Consider the following 23,787-nt stretch of genomic DNA (forward strand, 5'->3'; position numbering starts at 1 on the left):
GGAACCACCTCCACACACCACACTCACACACATGTATGTGTGTGTATATAGCCTGTTAGCATGTATCTTGATAGCGTTTAAACCTGTTAGCATGTGGCCTGTGTGTAGGTGGTTCCCAGGGAGACTAACACGGCTGACAGGCTACATGCTAAAAGGCTTAAATGCTATCAGGATACATGCTAGCAGGCTATATATATATACACACACACACACACACGACCCCTGACAGAACCCATCTGGATTCTCTGGAGTTTGTTTTCATTATGACCGAGGTTGTCATGGACATGATGTAACTGTCACTGTAAACATGTTACAGTTGTGTGAAAGTTGTCATGGTAATGATGTAAGAGTGGTGTGGAGGTTATCATGGTGATGTTATTCCAGGCTTTTTAATAGAGGTGTTAATGACTGGGTTGGCTACTTGTGGCTCTGTAGCAATGATGCTGCCACTAACATGGCTAGCAGGCTACATTCTTTCAGGCTAACAGGCTACATACTAACAAGCGACAGGCTAAGAAGCTAACCTGCTAACAGGCTACATGCTAACAGGCTTAAAAGCTCACAGTATACAGGCTAAATGCTAAACAGGCAACATGTCAAACAGGCAACATAACATGTCAAACAGGCAACATGCTGACAGGCTACCTAAAAGGGATACTGCGAGATCTCGTCGTTTTTCTACTTACCCAGAGTCCTATGAACTCATGGATACCATTTTTATTTCTCTGCATGCAGTTTGGAGGTCATTGAAGTTAGCATCTCGTTAGCTTAGCACAATTGCTGGAAGTCTCCTCTCAAAAGCAGGGAAATGGACCATCTAACTACTCCAAAGCTGGGTGTTTGGTCATTTATAGTCTTACAAAGCTATACATAGTAATCAATATTTTATAAATATTTTATATCCACTTCCTCATTCTGTACCGAGGCTCGCGAGTGGCACAGCGGTCTAAGGAACTGCATCTCAGTGCTAGAGGCGTCACTACAGATCCTGGTTCGATTCCAGGTTGTATCACAAGCGGCCATGATTGGGAGTCCCATAGGACAATTAGCCCAGTGTCGTTAGGGTTTGGCCAGGGTAGGCCGGCATACCTAGTTAACTTACCTAGTTAAAGTCGCGTAAAGATGTATAGAGATTACAACGTGTCTGTCTCATTATGGTATAGAGATCACAACGTGTCTGTCTCATTATGGTATAGAGATCACAACGTGTCTGTTTCATTATGGTATAGAGATTACAACGTGTCTGTCTCATTATGGTATAGAGATTACAACGTGTCTGTCTCATTATGGTATAGAGATCACAACGTGTCTGTCTCATTATGGTATAGAGATCACAACGTGTCTGTCTCATTATGGTATAGAGATCACAACGTGTCTGTCTCATTATGGTATAGAGATCACAACGTGTCTGTCTCATTATGGTATAGAGATCACAACGTGTCTGTCTCATTATGGTATAGAGATCACAACGTGTCTGTCTCATTATGGTATAGAGATTACAACGTGTCTGTCTCATTGTGTGCCATTGAGACAGATACAGTTTTGCGATCATGCCGAGACATAAAAATGGTATCAATGAGTTAGTCTGATTCTAGGTGAGTAGAAAAAGCTCCTAAATGTCAACCTCATAGTCTCCCTTTATTGTGCTCTCTCTCCCTGTCAGGCGTTTGTGATCTCGTTTACCTCAGACTTCATTCCCAGGCTGGTGTACCAGTACATGTACAGTCAGACAGGCACCATGCACGGCTTCATAGACCACACCCTCTCTCACTTCAACGTGTCCAACTTCAGACCCGGCAACGCCCCCACCTCCTCATACCTCCCTGAGACCACCGTCTGCAGGTTAGTGCCACATACACACACTGTTGTCTCTCCTTTCATTGAAGCCTCTGTGCAGTAGCGCTGGTAGTCAGAGGATTGTCTTCCATTTATTTTTCAAGGTTAGGACGTTAGCACGTTAGTACAGTTGGTGTCACCTCGTTAGTACGGTGGGCCCCGATTGGTGTCACCTCGTTAGCACGTTAGTACAGTTGGTGTCACCTCGTTAGCACGTTAGTACAGTTGGTGTCACCTCGTTAGTACGGTGGGCCCCGATTGGTGTCACCTCGTTAGCACGTTAGTACAGTGGGCCCCGATTGGTGTCACCTCGTTAGTGCGGTGGGTGGTACGGTGGGCGCACCGATTGGTGTCACCTCGTTAGCACGTTAGTACAGTGGGCCCCGATTGGTGTCACCTCGTTAGTACGTTAGTACAGTGGGCCCTGATTGGTGTCACCTCGTTAGTACGGTGGGCGCACCGATTGGTGTCACCTCGTTAGCACGTTAGTACAGTGGGCCCCGATTGGTGTCACCTCGTTAGCACGTTAGTACAGTTGGTGTCACCTCGTTAGCACGGGTGGCGCACCGATTGGTGTCACCTCGTTAGTACGGTGGGCGCACCGATTGGTGTCACCTCGTTAGCACGGTGGGCGCACCGATTGGTGTCACCTCGTTAGCACGTTAGTACAGTGGGCCCCGATTGGTGTCACCTCGTTAGTACAGTGGGCCCTGATTGGTGTCACCTCGTTAGTACGGTGGGCGCACCGATTGGTGTCACCTCGTTAGCACGTTAGTACAGTGGGCCCCGATTGGTGTCACCTCGTTAGTACGGTGGGCGCACCGGTGGGATTGGTGTCACCTCGTTAGTGCGGTGGGGGCGCACCGATTGGTGTCACCTCGTTAGTGCGGTGGGCGCACCGATTGGTGTCACCTCGTTAGTGCGGTGGGCGCACCGATTGGTGTCACCTCGTGCGGTATTGGTGTCACGTTAGTGCGGTGGGCGCAGTACAGTGGTGTCACCTCGAGTGCGGTGGGCGCACCGATTGGTGTCACCTCGTTAGTGCGGTGGGCGCACCGATTGGTGTCACCTCGTTAGTGCGGTGGGCGCGTACGGTGGGCGCACCGATTGGTGGGCGCACCGATTGGTGTCACCTCGTTAGCACGGTGGGCAGTGCGGTGGGCGCACCGATTGGTGTCACCTCGTTAGTGCGGTGGGCGCACCGATTGGTGTCACCTCGTTAGTGCGGTGGGCGCACCGTTAGTGCGGTGGGCGCACCGATTGGTGTCACCTCGTTAGTGCGGTGGGGCGCACCGATTGGTGTCACCTCGTTAGTGCGGTGGGCGCACCGATTGGTGTCACCGTTAGTGCGGTGGGCGCACCGATTGGTGTCACCTCGTTAGTGCGGTGGGCGCACCGATTGGTGTCACCTCGTTAGTGCGGTGGGCGCACCGATTGGTGTCACCTCGTTAGTGCGGTGGGCGCACCGATTGGTGGTGGGTGGGCTCACCGATTGGTGTCACCTCGTTAGTACGGTGGGCGCACCGATTGGTGTCACCTCGTTAGTGCGGTGGGCGCACCGATTGGTGTCACCTCGTTAGTGCGGTGGGCGCACCGATTGGTGTCACCTCGTTAGTGCGGTGGGCGCACCGATTGGTGTCACCTCGTTAGTGCGGTGGGCGCACCGATTGGTGTCACCTCGTTAGTGCGGTGGGCGCACCGATTGGTGTCACCTCGTTAGCACGTTAGTACGGTGGGTGCACCGATTGGTGTCACCTCGTTAGTACGGTGGGTGCACCGATTGGTGTCACCTCGTTAGTACGGTGGGTGCACCGATTGGTGTCACCTCATTAGTACGGTGGGCGCACCGATTGGTGTCACCTCGTTAGCACGGTGGGCGCACCGATTGGTGTCACCTCGTTAGCGGTGGGCGCACCGATTGGTGTCACCTCGTTAGTGCGGTGGGCGCACCGATTGGTGTCACCTCGTTAGCACGGTGGGCGATTGGTGTCACCTCGACGGTGGGCGCACCGATTGGTGTCACCTCGTTAGCACGTTAGTACGGTGGGGCGATTGGTGTCACCGCACGGTGGGCTCACCGATTGGTGTCACCTCGTTACCTCGTTAGCACGGTGGGCTCACCGATTGGTGTCACCTCGTTAGCACGGTGGGCTCACCGTGGTGTCACCTCAGCACGGTGGGCTCACCGATTGGTGTCACCTCGTTAGCACGGTGGGCTCACCGATTGGTGTCACCTCGTTAGCACGGTGGGCTCACCGATTGGTGTCACCTCGTTAGCACGGTGGGCTCACCGATTGGTGTACTCACCTCGTTGTCACGGTGGGCTCACCGATTGGTGTCACCTCGTTAGCACGGTGGGCTCACCGATTGGTGTCACCTCGTTAGCACGGTGGGCTCACCGATTGGTGTCACCTCGTTAGCACGGTGGGCTCACCGATTGGTGTCACCTCGTTAGCACGGTGGGCTCACCGATTGGTGTCACCTCGTTAGTGCGGTGGGCGCACGATTGGTGTCACCTCGTTAGTGCGGTGGGCGCACCGATTGGTGTCACCTCGTTAGCACGGTGGGCGCACCGATTGGTGTCACCTCGTTAGTCGGTGGGCCACCGATTGGTGTCACCTCGTTAGTGCGGTGGGCGCACCGATTGGTGGTGGGCTCACCGATTGGTGTCACCTCTGCGGTGGGTGCACCGATTGGTGTCACCTCGTTAGTACGGTGGGTGCACCGATTGGTGTCACCTCATTAGTACGGTGGGCGCACCGATTGGTGTCACTCGTTAGCACGGTGGGCGCACCGATTGGTGGCTAGCACCGATTGGTGTCACCTCGTTAGCACGTTAGTACGGTGGGTGCACCGATTGGTGTCACCTCGTTAGCACGGTGCGGTGGGCTCACCGATTGGTGTCACCTCGTTAGTGCGGTGGGCGCACCGATTGGTGTCACCTCGTTAGTGCGGTGGGCTCACCGATTGGTGTCACCTCGTGCGGTGGGCGCACCGATTGGTGTCACCTCGGGCGGTGGGCGCACCGATTGGTGTCACCTCGTTAGTGCGGTGGGCGCACCGATTGGTGTCACCTCGTTAGCACGGTGGGCTCACCGATTGGTGTCACCTCGTTAGCACGGTGGGCGCACCGATTGGTGTCACCTCGTTAGTGCGGTGGGCGCACCGATTGGTGTCACCTCGTTAGCACGTTAGTGCGGTGGGCGCACCGATTGGTGTCACCTCGTTAGCACGTTAGTGCGGTGGGCGCACCGATTGGTGTCACCTCGTTAGTACGGTGGGTGCACCGATTGGTGTCACCTCGTTAGTACGGTGGGTGCACCGATTGGTGTCACCTCGTTAGTACGGTGGGTGCACCGATTGGTGTCACCTCGTTAGTACGGTGGGCGCACCGATTGGTGTCACCTCGTTAGCACGGTGGGCGCACCGATTGGTGTCACCTCGTTAGCACGGTGGGCGCACCGATTGGTGTCACCTCGTTAGCACGGTGGGCGCACCGATTGGTGTCACCTCGTTAGTACGGGTGGCGCATCGATTGGTGTCACCTCGTTAGCACGTTAGTACGGTGGGTGCACCGATTGGTGTCACCTCGTTAGCACGGTGGGCTCACCGATTGGTGTCACCTCGTTAGCACGGTGGGCTCACCGATTGGTGTCACCTCGTTAGCACGGTGGGCTCACCGATTGGTGTCACCTCGTTAGCACGGTGGGCTCACCGATTGGTGTCACCTCGTTAGCACGGTGGGCTCACCGATTGGTGTCACCTCGTTAGCACGGTGGGCTCACCGATTGGTGTCACCTCGTTAGCACGGTGGGCGCACCGATTGGTGTCACCTCGTTAGCACGGTGGGCTCACCGATTGGTGTCACCTCGTTAGCACGGTGGGCGCACCGATTGGTGTCACCTCGTTAGCACGGTGGGCGCACCGATTGGTGTCACCTCGTTAGCACGGTGGGCGCACCGATTGGTGTCACCTCGTTAGCACGTTAGTACGGTGGGTGCACCGATTGGTGTCACCTCGTTAGCACGGTGGGCTCACCGATTGGTGTCACCTCGTTAGCACGGTGGGCGCACCGATTGGTGTCACCTCGTTAGTACGGTGGGTGCACCGATTGGTGTCACCTCGTTAGTACGGTGGGTGCACCGATTGGTGTCACCTCGTTAGTACGGTGGGTGCACCGATTGGTGTCACCTCGTTAGTACGGTGGGTGCACCGATTGGTGTCACCTCGTTAGTACGGTGGGTGCACCGATTGGTGTCACCTCGTTAGCACGGTGGGCGCACCGATTGGTGTCACCTCGTTAGTATGTGTTTTACCTGTGATGTTTAAAGAGTTGCTGGCCCAGATGATGTTTAAAGAGTGGCTGGCCCAGATGATGTTTAAAGAGTTGCTGGCCCAGATGATGTTTAAAGAGTGGCTGGCCCAGATGATGTTTAAAGAGTGGCTGGCCCAGATGATGTTTAAAGAGTGGCTGGCCCAGGTGATGTTTAAAGAGTGGCTGGCCCAGGTGATGTTTAAAGAGTGCCTGGCCCAGCTGATATTTAAAGAGTGGCTGGCCCAGTGCCCCAGTTGTCTTGATAGATGTGGAGGGTCATCTCCTTTAGTTGTCTTGATAGAAGTGGAGGGTCAACACCTTTAGTTGTCTTGATAGATGTGGAGGGTCAACACCTTTAGTTGTCTTGATAGATGTGGAGGGTCATCTCCTTTAGTTGTCTTGATAGATGTGGAGGGTCATCTCCTTTAGTTGTCTTGATAGATGTGGAGGGTCAACACCTTTAGTTGTCTTGATAGATGTGGAGGGTCAACACCTTTAGTTGTCTTGATAGATGTGGAGGGTCAACACCTTTAGTTGTCTTGATAGATGTGGAGGGTCAACACCTTTAGTTGTCTTGATAGATGTGGAGGGTCAACTCCTTTAGTTGTCTTGATAGATGTGGAGGGTCAACTCCTTTAGTTGTCTTGAGAGATTTTGGTTTTCTTCCTCTCTAAGTTTGGTGTGGGTTTTTCTTTTGTTGGCCTCTAAGTGGGCAAATTTAGTGTATCTCATGGTGGGTATCTTGTAGGTTCCAGTTGTTGTTGCTAGTGGACAGCCCCTTGAGTGTCTTTCATAACCCCTCCTAAAACCCCACCTGATTCGTTTTGGTTGTTGTCATTGGCTCTTTGTTAGTTCCCCCTTCTGTTTGAGTGACAATTTTAGCTTTTCTCGTTGGGGAACGTAACAGGTTGGACTGACATTATAGTCTGGTGCTTGAGGATCCATGGTGTTCCCAAGCTATCAATCAGTCTGTTACCTCTCTCTCCTGCTACCCCTCTCTCTCCTGCTACCCCTCTCTCTCCTGCCACCCCTCTCTCTAGTCATCAGTGTTGTTGGTCCAGTTAACAGTGTCTGTCCTACAGCAATGTTCCAACTCTCTGGCTTTAAATCATTAGCTAAATGGCATAACCCTAACCCTGCAGGTCTGTTAGGAACTCTGTTACATAACTGTAGAGGCAGAACCCTACAGCCCTGTTGGCGTTAAAATCCTTCTAACCCAACACAGAGGGTGTTACTGTCTGTCTGACTGGGACCCTCCAGGTCTGTTGGGGATTCTGTTACGTAACAGTACTGTAGAGACGGTCTGTTTAAAACACACTTTAAGACTATAGGAATGTCCCTCCAGTGTTAAAGCATGACTAATGAGCCATTCCCAGAAAACACTATATTTGTGTCATGAATGAAATGTTTTATTCAAGAAAGAGAGACTATTCAGTAAGGACAGATCATTGTCTTCCTGGGGGGTGGGCCGGGTGGGGACAGTGCAGATGGAGGGAGAGATGCCATCTTCCTGGGGGTGGGCCGGGTGGGGACAGGGCAGATGGAGGGAGAGATGCCATCTTCCTGGGGGTGGGCCGGGTGGGGACAGGGGTGGATGGAGGGAGAGATGTCATCTTCCTGGGGGGTGGGCCGGGTGGGGACAGGGGTGGATGGAGGGAGAGATGCCATCTTCCTGGGGGGTGGGCCGGGTGGGGACAGGGGTGGATGGAGGGAGAGATGTCATCTTCCTGGGGGTGGGCCGGGTGGGGACAGGGCAGATGGAGGGAGAGATGCCATCTTCCTGGGGGGTGGGCCGGGTGGGGACAGGGCAGATGGAGGGAGAGATGCCATCTTCCCGGGGGGGTGAACTGAGTGGACAAAACATTCCTTCCTCATATTGAGTTGCTCCTCCCCTTTAGCCCTCAGAACAGCCTCAATTCGTCGGGGCGTGGACTACAAGGTGTTGAAAGCGCTCCACATGGATGCTGGCCCATGTTGACTCCAAGGCTTCCCACTGTTGTGTCAAGTTGGCTGGATGTCCTTTGGGTGGTGGACCATTCTTAATACACACAGGAAACTGTTGAGCGTGAAAAACCCAGTAGTGTTGCAGTTCTGGACACAAACCGGTTCGCCTGGAACCTACTATCATACCCTGTTCAAAGGCACTTAATTCTCATGTCTTGTCCGTTCACCCTCTGCCATTTAGCAGACACTTCTATCCAAAGCGACGTTAAGTAGTGCAGACCTATCTTTTGGTCTGGGTGGCCCCAGCAGGAGTCAAACCCCCAGCAGGAGTCAAACCCTCAGCAGGAGTCAAACCCCCAGCAGGAGTCAAACCCCCAGCAGGAGTCAAACCCTCAGCAGGAGTCAAACCCTCAGCAGGAGTCAAACCCCAGCAGGAGTCAAACCCCCAGCAGGAGTCAAACCCCCAGCAGGAGTCAAACCCCCAGCAGGAGTCAAACCCCAGCAGGAGTCAAACCCTCAGCAGGAGTCAAACCCTCAGCAGGAGTCAAACCCCAGCAGGAGTCAAACCCCAGCAGGAGTCAAACCCCCAGCAGGAGTCAAACCCCAGCAGGAGTCAAACCCCCAGCAGGAGTCAAACCCCCAGCAGGAGTCAAACCCCCAGCAGGAGTCAAACCCCCAGCCCTGGAGCATCATGCTCTACCAACGGGACCACACAGGACCACATACTGGGAACTAGAGAAGCTGGGGGAGCATCATGCTCTACCAACGGGACCACACAGGACCACATACTGGGAACTAGAGAAGCTGGGGGAGCATCATGCTCTACCAACGGGACCACACAGGACCACATACTGGGAACTAGAGAAGCTGGGGGAGCATCATGCTCTACCAACTGGGCCACACAGGACCACATACTGGGAACTAAAGACGCTGGGGGAGCAACATGCTCTACCAACTGGGCCACACAGGGCCACATACTGTGGTTCTGCTTAAACATACTGGGAACTAGAGAAGCTGGGGGAGCAACATGCTCTACCAACTGGACCACACAGGACCACATACTGGGAACTAGATAAGCTAGGGGAGCAACATGCTCTACCAACTGAGCCACACAGGGTCACATACTGTGGTTCTGCTTAAACATACTGGGAACTAGAGAAGCTGGGGGAGCAACATGCTCTACCAACTGAGCCACACAGGGCCACATACTGTGGTTCTGCTTCAACATACTGGGAACTAGAGAAGCTGGGGGAGCATCATGCTCTACCAACTGGACCACACAGGACCACATACTGGGAACTAGAGAAGCTGGGGGAGCATCATGCTCTACCAACGGGACCACACAGGACCACATACTGGGAACTAGAGAAGCTGGGGGAGCATCATGCTCTACCAACTGGGCCACACAGGACCACATACTGGGAACTAAAGACGCTGGGGGAACATCATGCTCGACCAACTGGACCACACAGGACCACATACTGGGAACTAGAGAAGCTGGGGGAGCAACATGCTCTACCAACTGAGCCACACAGGGCCACATACTGTGGTTCTGCTTAAACATACTGGGAACTAGAGAAGCTGGGGGAGCAACATGCTCTACCAACTGGACCACACAGGACCACATACTGGGAACTAGAGAAGCTAGGGGAGCAACATGCTCTACCAACTGAGCCACACAGGGTCACATACTGTGGTTCTGCTTAAACATACTGGGAACTAGAGAAGCTGGGGGAGCAACATGCTCTACCAACTGAGCCACACAGGGCCACATACTGTGGTTCTGCTTCAACATACTGGGAACTAGAGAAGCTGGGGGAGCATCATGCTCTACCAACTGGACCACACAGGACCACATACTGGGAACTAGAGAAGCTGGGGGAGCAACATGCTCTACCAACTGAGCCACACAGGACCACATACTGGGAACTAAAGCTGGGGAGCAACATGCTCTACCAACTGAGCCACACAGGACCACATACTGGGAACTAGAGAAGCTGGGGGAGCAACATGCTCTACCAACTGAGCCACACAGGACCACATACTGTGGTTCTGCTTAAACATACTGGGGAACTAGAGAAGCTGGGGGAGCATCATGCTCTACCAACTGGGCCACACAGGACCACATACTGTGGTTCTGCTTAAACATACTGGGGAACTAGAGAAGCTAGGGGAGCATCATGCTCTACCAACTGGGCCACACAGGACCACATACTGTGGTTCTGCTTAAACATACTGGGGAACTAGAGAAGCTGGGGGCTTTATCAGCGGGGGAATGATATCAGGCGTGCACCACGTTTTCTGGCAAAGGGGCTCACTCGGAAATTGGCTGCGTGTGTGTGAGGGAGGGAGGGGTGGGAATGGGCTGACCCTTGTTTTTTTGCAGATTTGAGCCCTGTTCCCCAGAGATACTAGTGGAAATCAGTCCAACTTCCTCTGGTACTGTCACGCACTCATCTAGAGGAAATACAGTGATCTCCAACAGTATTGCGACAGGGACCCATTTTGGTTGTTTTGGCTCTGTACTCCAGCACTATGGATTGGAAATGATACAGTGATCTCCAACAGTATTGAGACAGGGACCCATTTTGGTTGGTTTTGGCTCTGTACTCCAGCACTATGGATTTGAAATGATACAGTGATCTCCAACAGTATTGAGACAGGGACCCATTTTGGTTGGTTTGGCTCTGTACTCCAGCACTATGGATTTGAAATGATACAGTGATCTCCAACAGTATTGAGACAGGGACCCATTTTGGTTGTTTTGGCTCTGTACTCCAGCACTATGGATTGGAAATGATACAGTGATCTCCAACAGTATTGAGACAGGGACCCATTTTGGTTGTTTTGGCTCTGTACTCCAGCACTATGGATTGGAAATGATACAGTGATCTCCAACAGTATTGAGACAGGGACCCACTTGTGTATTACAGTAGTCAAACGTTTAGTATTCAGTCCCATATTCCCAGCACGCAATGATTACATCAAGCTTGTGACTTTACAAACTTGTTGGATGCATTTGCTGTTTGCTTTTGTTGTATTCGGGGCGGCAGGGTAGCCTAGTGGTTAGAGCGTGGTTAGATATGTTTCTAAGCACTTAGCACTTAATGTGGATGTTACCATGGCTACGGATAACCCTGAATGAATCGTGAATAATCATGAGTGAGAAAGACACAAAGATCATACCTCCAAGACATGCTAACCTCGCACCATTACAATAACAGGGGAGGTTAGCATGTTATATCATACCCCCAAGACATGCTAACCTCTCACCATTAAAATAACAGGGGAGGTTAGCATATCATACCTCCAAGACATGCTAACCTCTCACCATTACAGTAACAGGGGAGGTTAGCATGTTATATCATACCCCCAAGACATGCTAACCTCTCACCATTACAATAACAGGGGAGGTTAGCATTTTATATCATACCCCCAAGACATGCTAACCTTTCACCAATACAATAACAGGGGAGGTTAGCATGTTATATCATACCCCCAAGACATGCTAACCTCTCACCATTACAATAACAGGGGAGGTTAGCATTTTATATCATACCCCCAAGACATGCTAACCTTTCACCAATACAATAACAGGGGAGGTTAGCATTTTATATCATACATCCAAGACATGCTAACCTTTCACCAATACAATAACAGGGGAGGTTAGCATTTTATATCATACCCCCAAGACATGCTAACCTCTCACCATTACAATAACAGGGGAGGTTAGCATTTTATATCATATCCCCAAGACATGCTAACCTTTCACCAATACAATAACAGGGGAGGTTAGCATTTTATATCATACATCCAAGACATGCTAACCTCTCACCATTACAATAACAGGGGAGGTTAGCATTTTATATCATACCTCCAAGACATGCTAACCTCTCACCATTACAATAACAGGGGAGGTTAACATATCATACCTCCAAGACATGCTAACCTCTCACCATTGCAGTAACAGGGGAGGTTAGCATATCATACCTCCAATACATGCTAATCTCTCACCATTGCAGTAACAGGGGAGGTTAGCATATCATACCTCCAAGACATGCTAACCTCTCACCATTGCAGTAACAGGGGAGGTTAGCATTTTTGGGGTGTATGATAGTTGTGTGTCTAACTTTCTGATTCATCTTTATTTACCATTCATTTCTATTGGACACAAAATAATCTGAAATGCAACCAAAACAAACAGCGAATGCATCCAACAAGTTTGTAGAATCACAGGTGTAATAGACCTCACAGTGAAATGCTTACTGACAAGCCCTTAACCAACAATGTTTTAAGAAAAAGAAGTGTTAAGTAAAAAAGAATAAACGTAACCAATAATTAAAAAGCAGCAGTAAAATAACAAGCGAGGCAAAATACAGGGGTTCCGGTACAGAGTCAATGTGGAGGCTATATACAGGGTATTACGGTACAGAGTCAATGTGGAGGCTATATACAGGGTATTACGGTATAGAGTCAATGTGGAGGCTATATACAGGGGGTACCGGTACAGAGTCAATGTGGAGGCTATATACAGGGGGTTCCGGTACAGAGTCAATGTGGAGGCTATATACAGGGGTTCCGGTACAGAGTCAATGTGGAGGCTATATACAGGGTATTACGGTACAGAGTCAATGTGGAGGCTATATACAGGGTATTACGGTACAGAGTCAATGTGGAGGCTATATACAGGGGGTACCGGTACAGAGTCAATGTGGAAGCTATACACAGGGGGTACCGGTACAGAGTCAATGTGGAGGCTATATACAGGGTATTACGGTACAGAGTCAATGAGGAGACTATATACAGGGGATATCGGTGTAGAGTCAATGGGGGCACCAGTTAGTTGAGGTAGTTGAGGTAATATGTACATGTAGGTAGAGTTAAAGTGACTATGCACAGATAATTAACAGAGTAGCAGCAGCACTAAAGAGGGGTCTGTGTAGCCCTTGGATTAGCTGTTTATGAGTCTTATGGCTTGGGGGTAGAAACTATTAACAAGCCTTTTGGACCTAGACTTGGCGCTGGAGTCTTTGACAATTTTTAGGTCCTTCCTCTGACAGGTATAGATGTCCTGGATGTACTGGGCTGTACGCACTACCCTCTGTTGTGTGCCCTGTGGTCGGAGGCCAGGAAGTTGCCATATTAGGCAGTGATGCAACCAGTCAGGATGCTCTTGATGGTGCAGCTGTAGAACCTTTTAGAGGATCTGAGGACCCATGCCAAATCTTTTCAGTCTTCTGACTGGGAATAGGTTTTGTCGTGCCCTCTGCACGACTGTCTTGGTGTGCTTGGACCATGTTAGTTTGTTGGTGATGTGGACACCAAGGAACTTGAAGCTCTTAACCTGCTCCACTGCAGCCCCGGCGATGAGAATGGGGGTGTGCTCTTCTCCTTTTCCTGTAGTCCACAATCATCTCCTTAGTCTTGATCACATTGAGGAAGAGGTTGTTATCCTGGCACCACACTGCCAGGTCTCTGACCTCCTCCCTATAGGCTGTCTCGTCGTTGTCGATGATCAAGCCTACCACTGGTGTGTCACCGGCACACTTAATGATGGTGTTGGAGTCGTGCCTGACCGTGCAGTCATGAGTGAACAGGGACTACATGAGCATGCACCCCTGAGAGGCCCCTGTGTTGAGGATCAGCGTGGCGGATGTGTTGTTACCTCCCCTCACCACCTGGGGGCGGCCCGTCAGGAAGTCCAGGATCTAGTTGCAGAGGGAGGCGTTTAGTCCCAGAGTCCTTAGCTTAGTGATGAGCTTTGAGGGCACCATGGTGTTGAATGCTGAGCTGTAGTTAATGAATAGCATTCTCACATAGGTGTTCCTTTTGTCCAGGTGTGAAAGGGCAGTGTGGAGTGCAATAGAGATTGCATCATCTGTGGATCTGTTGGGGAGGTATGCACATTGGAGTGGGTCTAGAGTTTCTGGGATAATGGTGTCGATGTGAGCCATGACCAGCCTTTCAAAGCACTTCATGGCTACATACGTGAGTGCTACGGGTCGGTAGTCATTTAGACAGGTTACCTTAGTGTTCTTGGGCACAGGGACTATGGTGGTCTGCTTGAAACATGTTAGTATTAGACTCAGACAGGGAGAGGTTGAAAATGTCAGTGAAGACCCTTGCCAATTGGTCAGCACATGCTCAGAGTACCCGTCCTGATAATCCGTCTTGCCCTGCAGCTTTGTGAATGTTGACCTGTTTAAAGGTCTTACTCACATCTGCTGCGGAGAGCGTGATCACACAGTCGTTCCAAACAGCTGATGCGCTCATACGTGTTTCAGTGTTACTTTCCTCGAAGTGAGCATAGAAGTAATTTAGCTTGTCTGGTAGGCTCGTGTCACTGGGCAGCTCTCGGCTGGGCTTCCCTTTGTAGTCTGTAATAGTTTGCAAGCCCTGCCACATCTGATGAGCATCGGTGCCGGTGTAGTACGATTCAATCATAGTCCTGTATTGACGCTTTGCCTGTTTGATGGTTCGTCTGAGGACATAGCAGGATTTATTATAAGCTTCCGGGTTAGAGTCACGCCCCTTTAAAGCGGCAGCTCTACCCTTTAGCTCAGTGTGGATGTTGCTTGTTCTGCATGGCTTCTGGTTGGGGTATGTACGTATGGTCACTGTGGGGAAGGCGTCATCGATGCACTTATTGATGAAGCCAGTGACTGATGTGGTGTACTCCTTAATGCCATCGGAAGAATCCCGGGACATATTCCAGTCTGCTAGCAAAACAGTCCTGTAGTTTAGCATCTGCTTCATCTGACTGCTTTCATATTGACAGAGTCGCTGGTGCTTCCTGCTTTAGTTTTTGCTTGTAAGCAGGAATCAGGATGGAATTATGGTCAGATTTGCCAAATGGAGGGTGAGGGAGAGCTTTGTATGCATCTCTGTGTGTAGAGTAAAGGTGGTCCAGAGTTTTCTTTCCCTCTGGTTGCACATTTAACATGCTGATAGAAATGAGGTAAAACGGATTCAAGTTTCCTTTCATTAAATTCCGCGGCCACTAGGTGTCCCCCCTCTGGATAAGTGTTTTCCTGTTTGCTTATGGCCGTATTTAGCTCATTGGTCTTAGTAACAGCATCGGTTTGTGGTGATAAATAGACGGCTACAAAGAATATAGATAAACTCTCTTGGTAAATAATGTGGTCTACAGCTTATCATCAGAAACTCTACCTCAGGCGAGCAAAACCTCAAGACCTCCTTAGATTTCGTGCACCAGCAGTTGTTTACAAATATACATAGACCTCCGCCCCGTGTCTTACCAGAAGCCGGTGGTCTATCCTGCTGATAGTGTTTAACCTGCCAGCTGTATGTTATTAATGTCGTTGTTTAGCCACGACTGTGAAACATAAGGTAGTACAGTTTTTAATGTCCCGTTTGTAGGATAAACGTGATCGTAGTTCGTCTATTTTATTTTCCCTTGATTGTACGTTGGCTAATAGGACCGATGGTAAAGGGAGATTAATCGCTCGCCGTCGGATCCTTACAAGGCACCCAGACCTTCGTCCCCGATATCTCCGTCTCTTTCTCCTGCGAATGATGGGGATGGGGCCATGTCGGGCGTCTGAAGTAAATCCTACCCGTCCGACTCGTTAAAGAAAAAGGTTTCCTCCAGTACGGGTTGAGTAATCGCTGTCCTGATATCTAGAAGCTCTTTGTCTAATCCTAGGTGAGTAATCGCTGTCCTGATATCTAGAAGCTCTTTGTCTAATCCTAGGTGAGTGATCGCTGTCCTGATATCTAGAAGCTCTTTTCAGTCATAAGACACGGTGGCAGAAACATTATGTTCAAGCTAAGTTACAAATAACGCAAAAAACACGCACAATGGCACAGTTGGTTAGGAGATCGTAAAACGGCAGCCATCTCCTCCGGTGCCGAAACTCATTGCTTATGGAACCAAATACTAAACTTTTGAGTATTACAAATAGAAGTGAATTTGTCCGAAGATTTTTGGTCCTCTAAATTGGGGGGGGGACTATGTACAAAAAGTGGTGTAGTTTCTAGACGATTCACCCGATATGGATGGAAATACCCTCAGATTAGAGCTTGATATCTACACTTTAACCTCGTAGTAAATGTATAATTTAAAATCCAAAGTGCTGGAGTACAGAGCCAAAATAACAACAAATAAATCACTGTCCCAATACTTTTGGAGAGCTCTGTATTATTGAATGAGTGTGTGTCTGTTCTATTTTTGACATGGTCAGTATTGTGATAACCAAACATGGAGGCAGCCAGAGGATCATTGAGGTGATGTCTTTTTCAGGGAATCAGATCTGTGTGTGTGTGTGTGGGGGGACTCCCAGGGAGAGGCTCCCAGGGAGAGGCAGGGGCCTGAGGGCAGATAGAGTGTAGGGTGGCTGGGTGAATTGGAGCCAGTCTCACACATTCCTGCTCCATGCCTGTATATGGCCATACACCAGGACCAGTCTGTCTCTATGATGTTTTCCTAATTCAATACAGCCAATCAAACGTTTAGAGGAAATTCAAGTTGGCTTTGATGTCCATTCTGACAAAAATAGTTTCTCTGTTTTCATCCGTCTGTCTGACCTGCCGTAGTATCGTAGTATCTCTAGCGACTCTAGTTGTTTCATAGTAGAAACCCAGTTTCTAATAGAAACATTAAACTGGCTGTTATTGTGCTTTATGGTCCTCTAGCCACGGTCCCCTAGCCACGGTCCCCTAGCCACGGTCCCCTAGCCACGGTCCCCTAGCCACGGTCCCCTAGTCACGGTCCTCTAGCCACGGTCCCCTAGCCACGGTCCCTAGCCACGGTCCCCTAGCCACGGTCCCCTAGCCGAGGTCCCCTAGCCACGGTCCCCTAGCCGAGGTCCTCTAGCCGAGGTCCTCTAGCGAGGTCCTCTAGCCACGGTCCTCTAGCCACGGTCCCCTAGTCACGGTCCTCTAGCCACGGTCCTCTAGTCACGGTCCTCTAGCCACGGTCCTCTAGCCACGGTCCCCTAGCCACGGTCCCTAGCCACGGTCCTCTAGCCGAGGTCCTCTAGCCAGGTCCTCTAGCCACGGTCCTCTAGCCACGGTCCTCTAGCCACGGTCCTCTAGTCACGGTCCTCTAGCCACGGTCCTCTAGCCACGGTCCTCTAGTCACGGTCCTCTAGCCACGGTCCTCTAGCCACGGTCCTCTAGCCACGGTCCTCTAGCCACGGTCCTCTAGCCACGGTCCCCTAGCCACGGTCCTCTAGCCACGGTCCCCTAGCCACGGTCCCCTAGCCACGGTCCCCTAGCCACGGTCCTCTTGCCATGGTTCTCATTAATAACATGGTTGTATAGAGGGGTACTGAGGGGCATCATTAATAACATGGTTGTATAGAGGATATAACATGGTTGGGTAGAGGATAGAGGGGTACTGAGGGGAATCATTAATAACATGGTTGGATAGAGGATAGAGGGGTACTGAGGGGAATCATTAATAAGATGGTTGGATAGAGGTGTCCTGAGGAGAATCATTAATAACATGGTTGGATAGAGGATAGAGGGGTACTGAGGGGAATCATTAATAAGATGGTTGGATAGAGGTGTCCTGAGGAGAATCATTAATAACATGGTTGGATAGAGGATAGAGGGGTACTGAGGGGCATCATTAATATCATGGTTGTATAGAGGGGTACTGAGGGGCATCATTAATAACATGGTTGGATAGAGGATAGAGGGGTACTGAGGGGCACCATTAATAACATGGTTGTATAGAGGGGTACTGAGGGGCATCATTAATAGCATGGTTGTATAGAGGATATAACATGGTTGGGTAGAGGATAGATGGGTACTGAGGGGAATCATTGATAACATGGTTGGATAGAGGTGTCCTGAAGGGAATCATTAATAACATGGTTGGATAGAGGGGTACTGAGGGGCATCATTAATAACATGGTTGTATAGAGGGGTACTGAGGGGCATCATTAATAACATGGTTGTATAGAGGATAGAGGGGTACTGAGGGGCATCATTAATAACATGGTTGGATAGAGGATAGAGGGGTACTGAGGGGCATAATTAATAACATGGTTGTATAGAGGGGTACTGAGGGCACTTACCCTACAGTGTGACCACCTCCATTATGACTCTGTTCCCTAGACTACAGTCTGACCTCCATTATGGCTCTGTCCCCTAGACCACAGTCTGACCACCTCCATTATGACTCTGTTCCCTAGACTACAGACTGACCACCTCCATTATGACTCTGTTCCCTAGACTACAGTCTGACCATCTCCATTATGACTCTGTCCCCCAGACTACAGTCTGACCACCTCCATTATGACTCTGTCCCCTAGACTACAGTCTGACCACCTCCATTATGACTCTGTTCCCTAGACTATAGTCTGACCACCTCCATTATGACTCTGTCCCCTAGACTACAGTCTGACCACCTCCATTATGACTCTGTTCCCTAGACTACAGTCTGACCACCTCCATTATGGCTCTGTTCCCTAGACTACAGTCTGACCTCCAGTATGGCTCTGTCCCCTAGACTGCAGTCTGACTACCTCCATTATGGCTCTGTTCCCTAGACTACAGACTGACCACCTCCATTATGGCTCTGTTCCCTAGACTACAGTCTGACCACCTCCATTATGACTCTGTCCCCCAGACTACAGTCTGACCACCTCCATTATAACTCTTTCCCCTAGACTACAGTCTACCACTTCCATTATGGCTCTGTTCCCTAGACTACAGTCTGACCTCCATTATGGCTCTCTCCCCTAGACCACAGTCTGACCACCTCCATTATGACTCTGTTCCCTAGACTACAGTCTGAACTCCATTATGGCTCTGTCCCCTAGACTACAGTCTGACCTCCTCCATTATGGCTCAGCCCCCTAGACTACAGTCTGACCACCTCCATTATGGCTCTGTTCCCTAGACTACAGTCTGACCACCTCCATTATGGCTCTGTTCCCTAGACTACAGTCTGACCACCTCCATTATGGCTCTGTTCCCTAGACTACAGTCTGACCACTTCCATTATGGCTCTGTTCCCTAGACTACAGTCTGACCACCTCCATTATGGCTCTGTTCCCTAGACTACAGTCTGACCTCCTCCATTATGGCTCTGTTCCCTAGACTACAGTCTGACCACTTCCATTATGGCTCTGTTCCCTAGACTACAGTCTGACCACCTCCATTATGGCTCTGTTCCCTAGACTACAGTCTGACCTCCTCCATTATGGCTCTGTTCCCTAGACTACAGTCTGACCTCCTCCATTATGGCTCTGTTCCCTAGACTACAGTCTGACCTCCTCCATTATGACTCTTTCCCCTAGACCACAGTCTGACCACCTCCATTATGGCTTTGTTCCCTAGACTACAGTCTGACCACCTCCATTATGACTCTGTCCCCTAGACTACAGTCTGACCACCTCCATTATGACTCTGTCCCCTAGACTACAGTCTGACCACCTCCATTATGACTCTGTCCCCTAGACTACAGACTGACCACCTCCATTATGGCTCTGTTCCCTAGACTACAGTCTGACCACCTCCATTATGACTCTTTCCCCTAGACCACAGTCTGACCACCTCCATTATGGCTTTGTTCCCTAGACTACAGTCTGACCACCTCCATTATGGCTTTGTTCCCTAGACTACAGTCTGACCACCTCCATTATGACTCTGTTCCCTAGACTACAGTCTGACTACCTCCATTATGGCTCTGTTCCCTAGACTACAGACTGACCACCTCCATTATGGCTCTGTTCCCTAGACTACAGTCTGACCACCTCCATTATGGCTCTGTTCCCTAGACTACAGTCTGACCACCTCCATTATGACTCTGTTCCCTAGACTACAGTCTGACCACCTCCATTATGGCTCTGTTCCCTAGACTACAGTGTGACCACCTCCATTATGGCTCTGTCCCCTAGACTACAGTCTGACCTCCTCCATTATAGTTCTGTCCCCTAGACTACAATCTGACCTCCTCCATTATGGCTCAGCCCCCTAGACTACAGTCTGACCCTAACCCTAAAATACTCAGACCATTCAAAACCAAATTTGGGTATAAATTACTACATTGGGAGAAACATGCCTGTCTCCTAGTCTACTGGCTGTGTTCATTACTACAGAGGGAGAAACACTAGCCAGCAGCTCTATTCTCCTGTTGCATTGTGTGTCTGTCTGGTTAGTCATGTGTTATAGCTAGTAACTGGTATAGAGAGTAGAGGGATGTGTCTGTCTGGTTAGTCATGTGTTATAGCTAGTAACTGGTATAGAGGGATGTGTCTGTCTGGTTAGTCATGTGTTATATCTAGTAACTGGTATAGAGGGATGTGTCTGTCTGGTTAGTCATGTGTTATAGCTAGTAACTGGTATAGAGAGTAGAGGGATGTGTCTGTCTGGTTAGTCATGTGTTATAGCTAGTAACTGGTATAGAGAGTAGAGGGATGTGTCTGTCTGGTTAGTCATGTGTTATAGCTAGTAACTGGTATAGAGGGATGTGTCTGTCTGGTTAGTCATGTGTTATAGCTAGTAACTGGTATAGAGAGTAGAGGGATGTGTCTGTCTGGTTAGTCATGTGTTATATCTAGTAACTGGTATAGAGAGTAGAGGGATGTGTCTGTCTGGTTAGTCATGTGTTATATCTAGTAACTGGTATAGAGGGATGTGTCTGTCTGGTTAGTCATGTGTTATAGCTAGTAACTGGTATAGAGGGATGTGTCTGTCTGGTTAGTCATGTGTTATAGCTAGTAACTGGTATAGAGAGTAGAGGGATGTGTCTGTCTGGTTAGTAATGTGTTATAGCTAGTAACTGGTATAGAGAGTAGAGGGATGTGTCTGTCTGGTTAGTAATGTGTTATAGCTAGTAACTGGTATAGAGAGTAGAGGGATGTGTCTGTCTGGTTAGTAATGTGTTATAGCTAGTAACTGGTATAGAGAGTAGAGGGATGTGTCTGTCTGGTTAGTCATGTGTTATATCTAGTAACTGGTATAGAGAGTAGAGGGATGTGTCTGTCTGGTTAGTCATGTGTTATATCTAGTAACTGGTATAGAGGGATGTGTCTGTCTGGTTAGTCATGTGTTATAGCTAGTAACTGGTATAGAGAGTAGAGGGATGTGTCTGTCTGGTTAGTCATGTGTTATAGCTAGTAACTGGTATAGAGGGATGTGTCTGTCTGGTTAGTCATGTGTTATATCTAGTAACTGGTATAGAGAGTAGAGGGATGTGTCTGTCTGGTTAGTCATGTGTTATATCTAGTAACTGGTATAGAGGGATGTGTCTGTCTGGTTAGTCATGTGTTATAGCTAGTAACTGGTATAGAGAGTAGAGGGATGTGTCTGTCTGGTTAGTCATGTGTTATATCTAGTAACTGGTATAGAGGGATGTGTCTGTCTGGTTAGTCATGTGTTATAGCTAGTAACTGGTATAGAGGGATGTGTTTGTCTGGTTAGTCATGTGTTATAGCTAGTAACTGGTATAGAGGGATGTGTCTGTCTGGTTAGTCATGTGTTATAGCTAGTAACTGGTATAGAGGGATGTGTCTGTCTGGTTAGTCATGTGTTATATCTAGTAACTGGTATAGAGAGTAGAGGGATGTGTCTGTCTGGTTAGTCATGTGTTATAGCTAGTAACTGGTATAGAGAGTAGAGGGATGTGTCTGTCTGGTTAGTCATGTGTTATAGCTAGTAACTGGTATAGAGAGTAGAGGGATGTGTCTGTCTGGTTAGTCATGTGTTATATCTAGTAACTGGTATAGAGAGTAGAGGGATGTATCTGTCTGGTTAGTCATGTGTTATAGCTAGTAACTGGTATAGAGGGATGTGTCTGTCTGGTTAGTCATGTGTTATAGCTAGTAACTGGTATAGAGAGTAGAGGGGGTGTGCGTCTGCTGTCTGCCTTAGAGGGATCACTAACATTTCCAAAACCTCTAGTAACCCCCCTCCCAACCCCCAGGTATAAGGACTACAGAGAGCCTCCATGGTCAGCTGAAGCCTACCAGTTCTCTAAAACCTACTGGGCCGTCCTTGCTGCCAGACTGGCCTTCGTCATCCTGTTCCAGGTATAGTACCACAAATACCAGGGACACCTATGAACATTTAAAAATTACTTTAGTCAGGAGATATTCTGTATGTACAGTACCAGTTTGGACACCTACTAGCCACCCTTTGCCTTGATGAGCTTTGCAAACTCTTGGCGTTCTCTCAACCAGCTTCACCTGGAATGCTTTTCCAACATTCTTGAAGGAGTTCCCACTTTTGCTGAGCACTTGTTGGCTACTTTTCCTTCACTCTGCAGTCCATCTCATCCCATACCATCTCAATTGGGTTGAGGTCAGGTGATTGTGGAGGCCAGGTCATCTGATGCAGCACCATCACTCTCCTTCTTGGTCAAATAGCCCTTACACAGCCTGGAGGTGTGTTGGGTCATTGTCCTGTTGAAAAACAAATGATAGTCCCACTGAACACAAACCAGATGGGATTGAGCATCGTTGCAGAATGCTGTGGTAGCCATGCTGGTTAAGTGTGCCTTGAATTCTAAGTCAATCACTGACCGTATCACCAGCAAAGCACCATCACACCTCCTCCTCTTTGCTTCACGGTTCACCTACTAGTTCACCTACTCTGCGTCTCCCAAAGACACAGTGGTTGGAACCAAAAATCTCAAATTTCTACTCATCGCACCAAAAGGCCAGATTTCAACCAGTCTAATGTCCATTGCTCATGTTTTTTGGCCCAATCAAGTCTCTTCTTCTCATTGGTGTCCTTTAGTAGTGTTTTTTTGCAGCCATGAAGGCCTGATTCACGCAGTCTCCTCTGAACGAATGATGTTGAGGTGTGTCTGTTACTTGAACTCAGTGAAGCATTTATTTGGACTGCAGTCTGAGGCTGGTAACTGAGGCTGGTAACTGAGGCTGGTAACTGAGGCTGGTAACTGAGGCTGGTAACTGAGGCTGGTAACTGAGGCTGGTAACTGAGGCTGGTAACTGAGGCTGGTAACTGAGGCTGGTAACTGAGGCTGGTAACTGAGGCTGGTAACTGAGGCTGGTAACTGAGGCTGGTAACTGAGGCTGGTAACTGAGGCTGGTAACTGAGGCTGGTAACTGAGGCTGGTAACTGAGGCTGGTAACTGAGGCTGGTAACTGAGGCTGGTAACTGAGGCTGGTAACTGAGGCTGGTAACTGAGGCTGGTAACTGAGGCTGGTAACTGAGGCTGGTAACTGAGGCTGGTAACTGAGGCTGGTAACTGAGGCTGGTAACTGAGGCTGGTAACTGAGGCTGGTAACTGAGGCTGGTAACTGAGGCTGGTAACTGAGGCTGGTAACTGAGGCTGGTAACTGAGGCTGGTAACTGAGACTGGTAACCTCTGCAGCAGAGGTAACTCTGGGTCTTCCTTTCCTGTGGCGGTCCTCATGAGAGCCAGTTTCGTAGACCTTGATGGTTTTTGCGACTGCACTTGAAGAAACTTTCAAAGTCCTTTTAAATGTTCTGTATTGACTGACCTTCATGTCTTAAAGTAATGATGGACAGTCATTTCTCTTTGCTTATTTGAGCTGTTCTTGCCATAATATGGTCTTTTACCAAATAGGGCTATCTTCTGTATACCACCCCTACCTTGTCACAACACAACTGATTGTCTCAAACGCATTAAGGAAAGAAGTTCCACAGATTAACTTTTAACAACACCTGTTAATTGAAATGCATTCCAGGTGACTACCTCATGAGGCTGGTTGAGAAAATGCCAGAGT

At 49.4% G+C, this 23,787-nt stretch overlaps 1 protein-coding gene across 1 annotated transcript in view; it reads left to right on the forward strand.

The window, feature by feature from the left end:
- ano2b (anoctamin 2b) overlaps positions 1-23,787 on the forward strand; it is a gene marked incomplete at its 5' end in the record, with an annotated part of 119,247 nt that overhangs the window by 93,474 nt on the left and 1,986 nt on the right. The window contains 2 exons of the mRNA XM_042317009.1: positions 1,664-1,842; positions 21,996-22,101. Coding sequence (XP_042172943.1) covers positions 1,664-1,842; positions 21,996-22,101 — 285 coding nt within the window. The remainder of the gene's footprint in view (positions 1-1,663; positions 1,843-21,995; positions 22,102-23,787) is intronic.

This window comes from Oncorhynchus tshawytscha, unplaced genomic scaffold (assembly GCF_018296145.1).
Source record: "Oncorhynchus tshawytscha isolate Ot180627B unplaced genomic scaffold, Otsh_v2.0 Un_scaffold_6975_pilon_pilon, whole genome shotgun sequence".
NCBI lineage: Eukaryota > Metazoa > Chordata > Actinopteri > Salmoniformes > Salmonidae > Oncorhynchus > Oncorhynchus tshawytscha.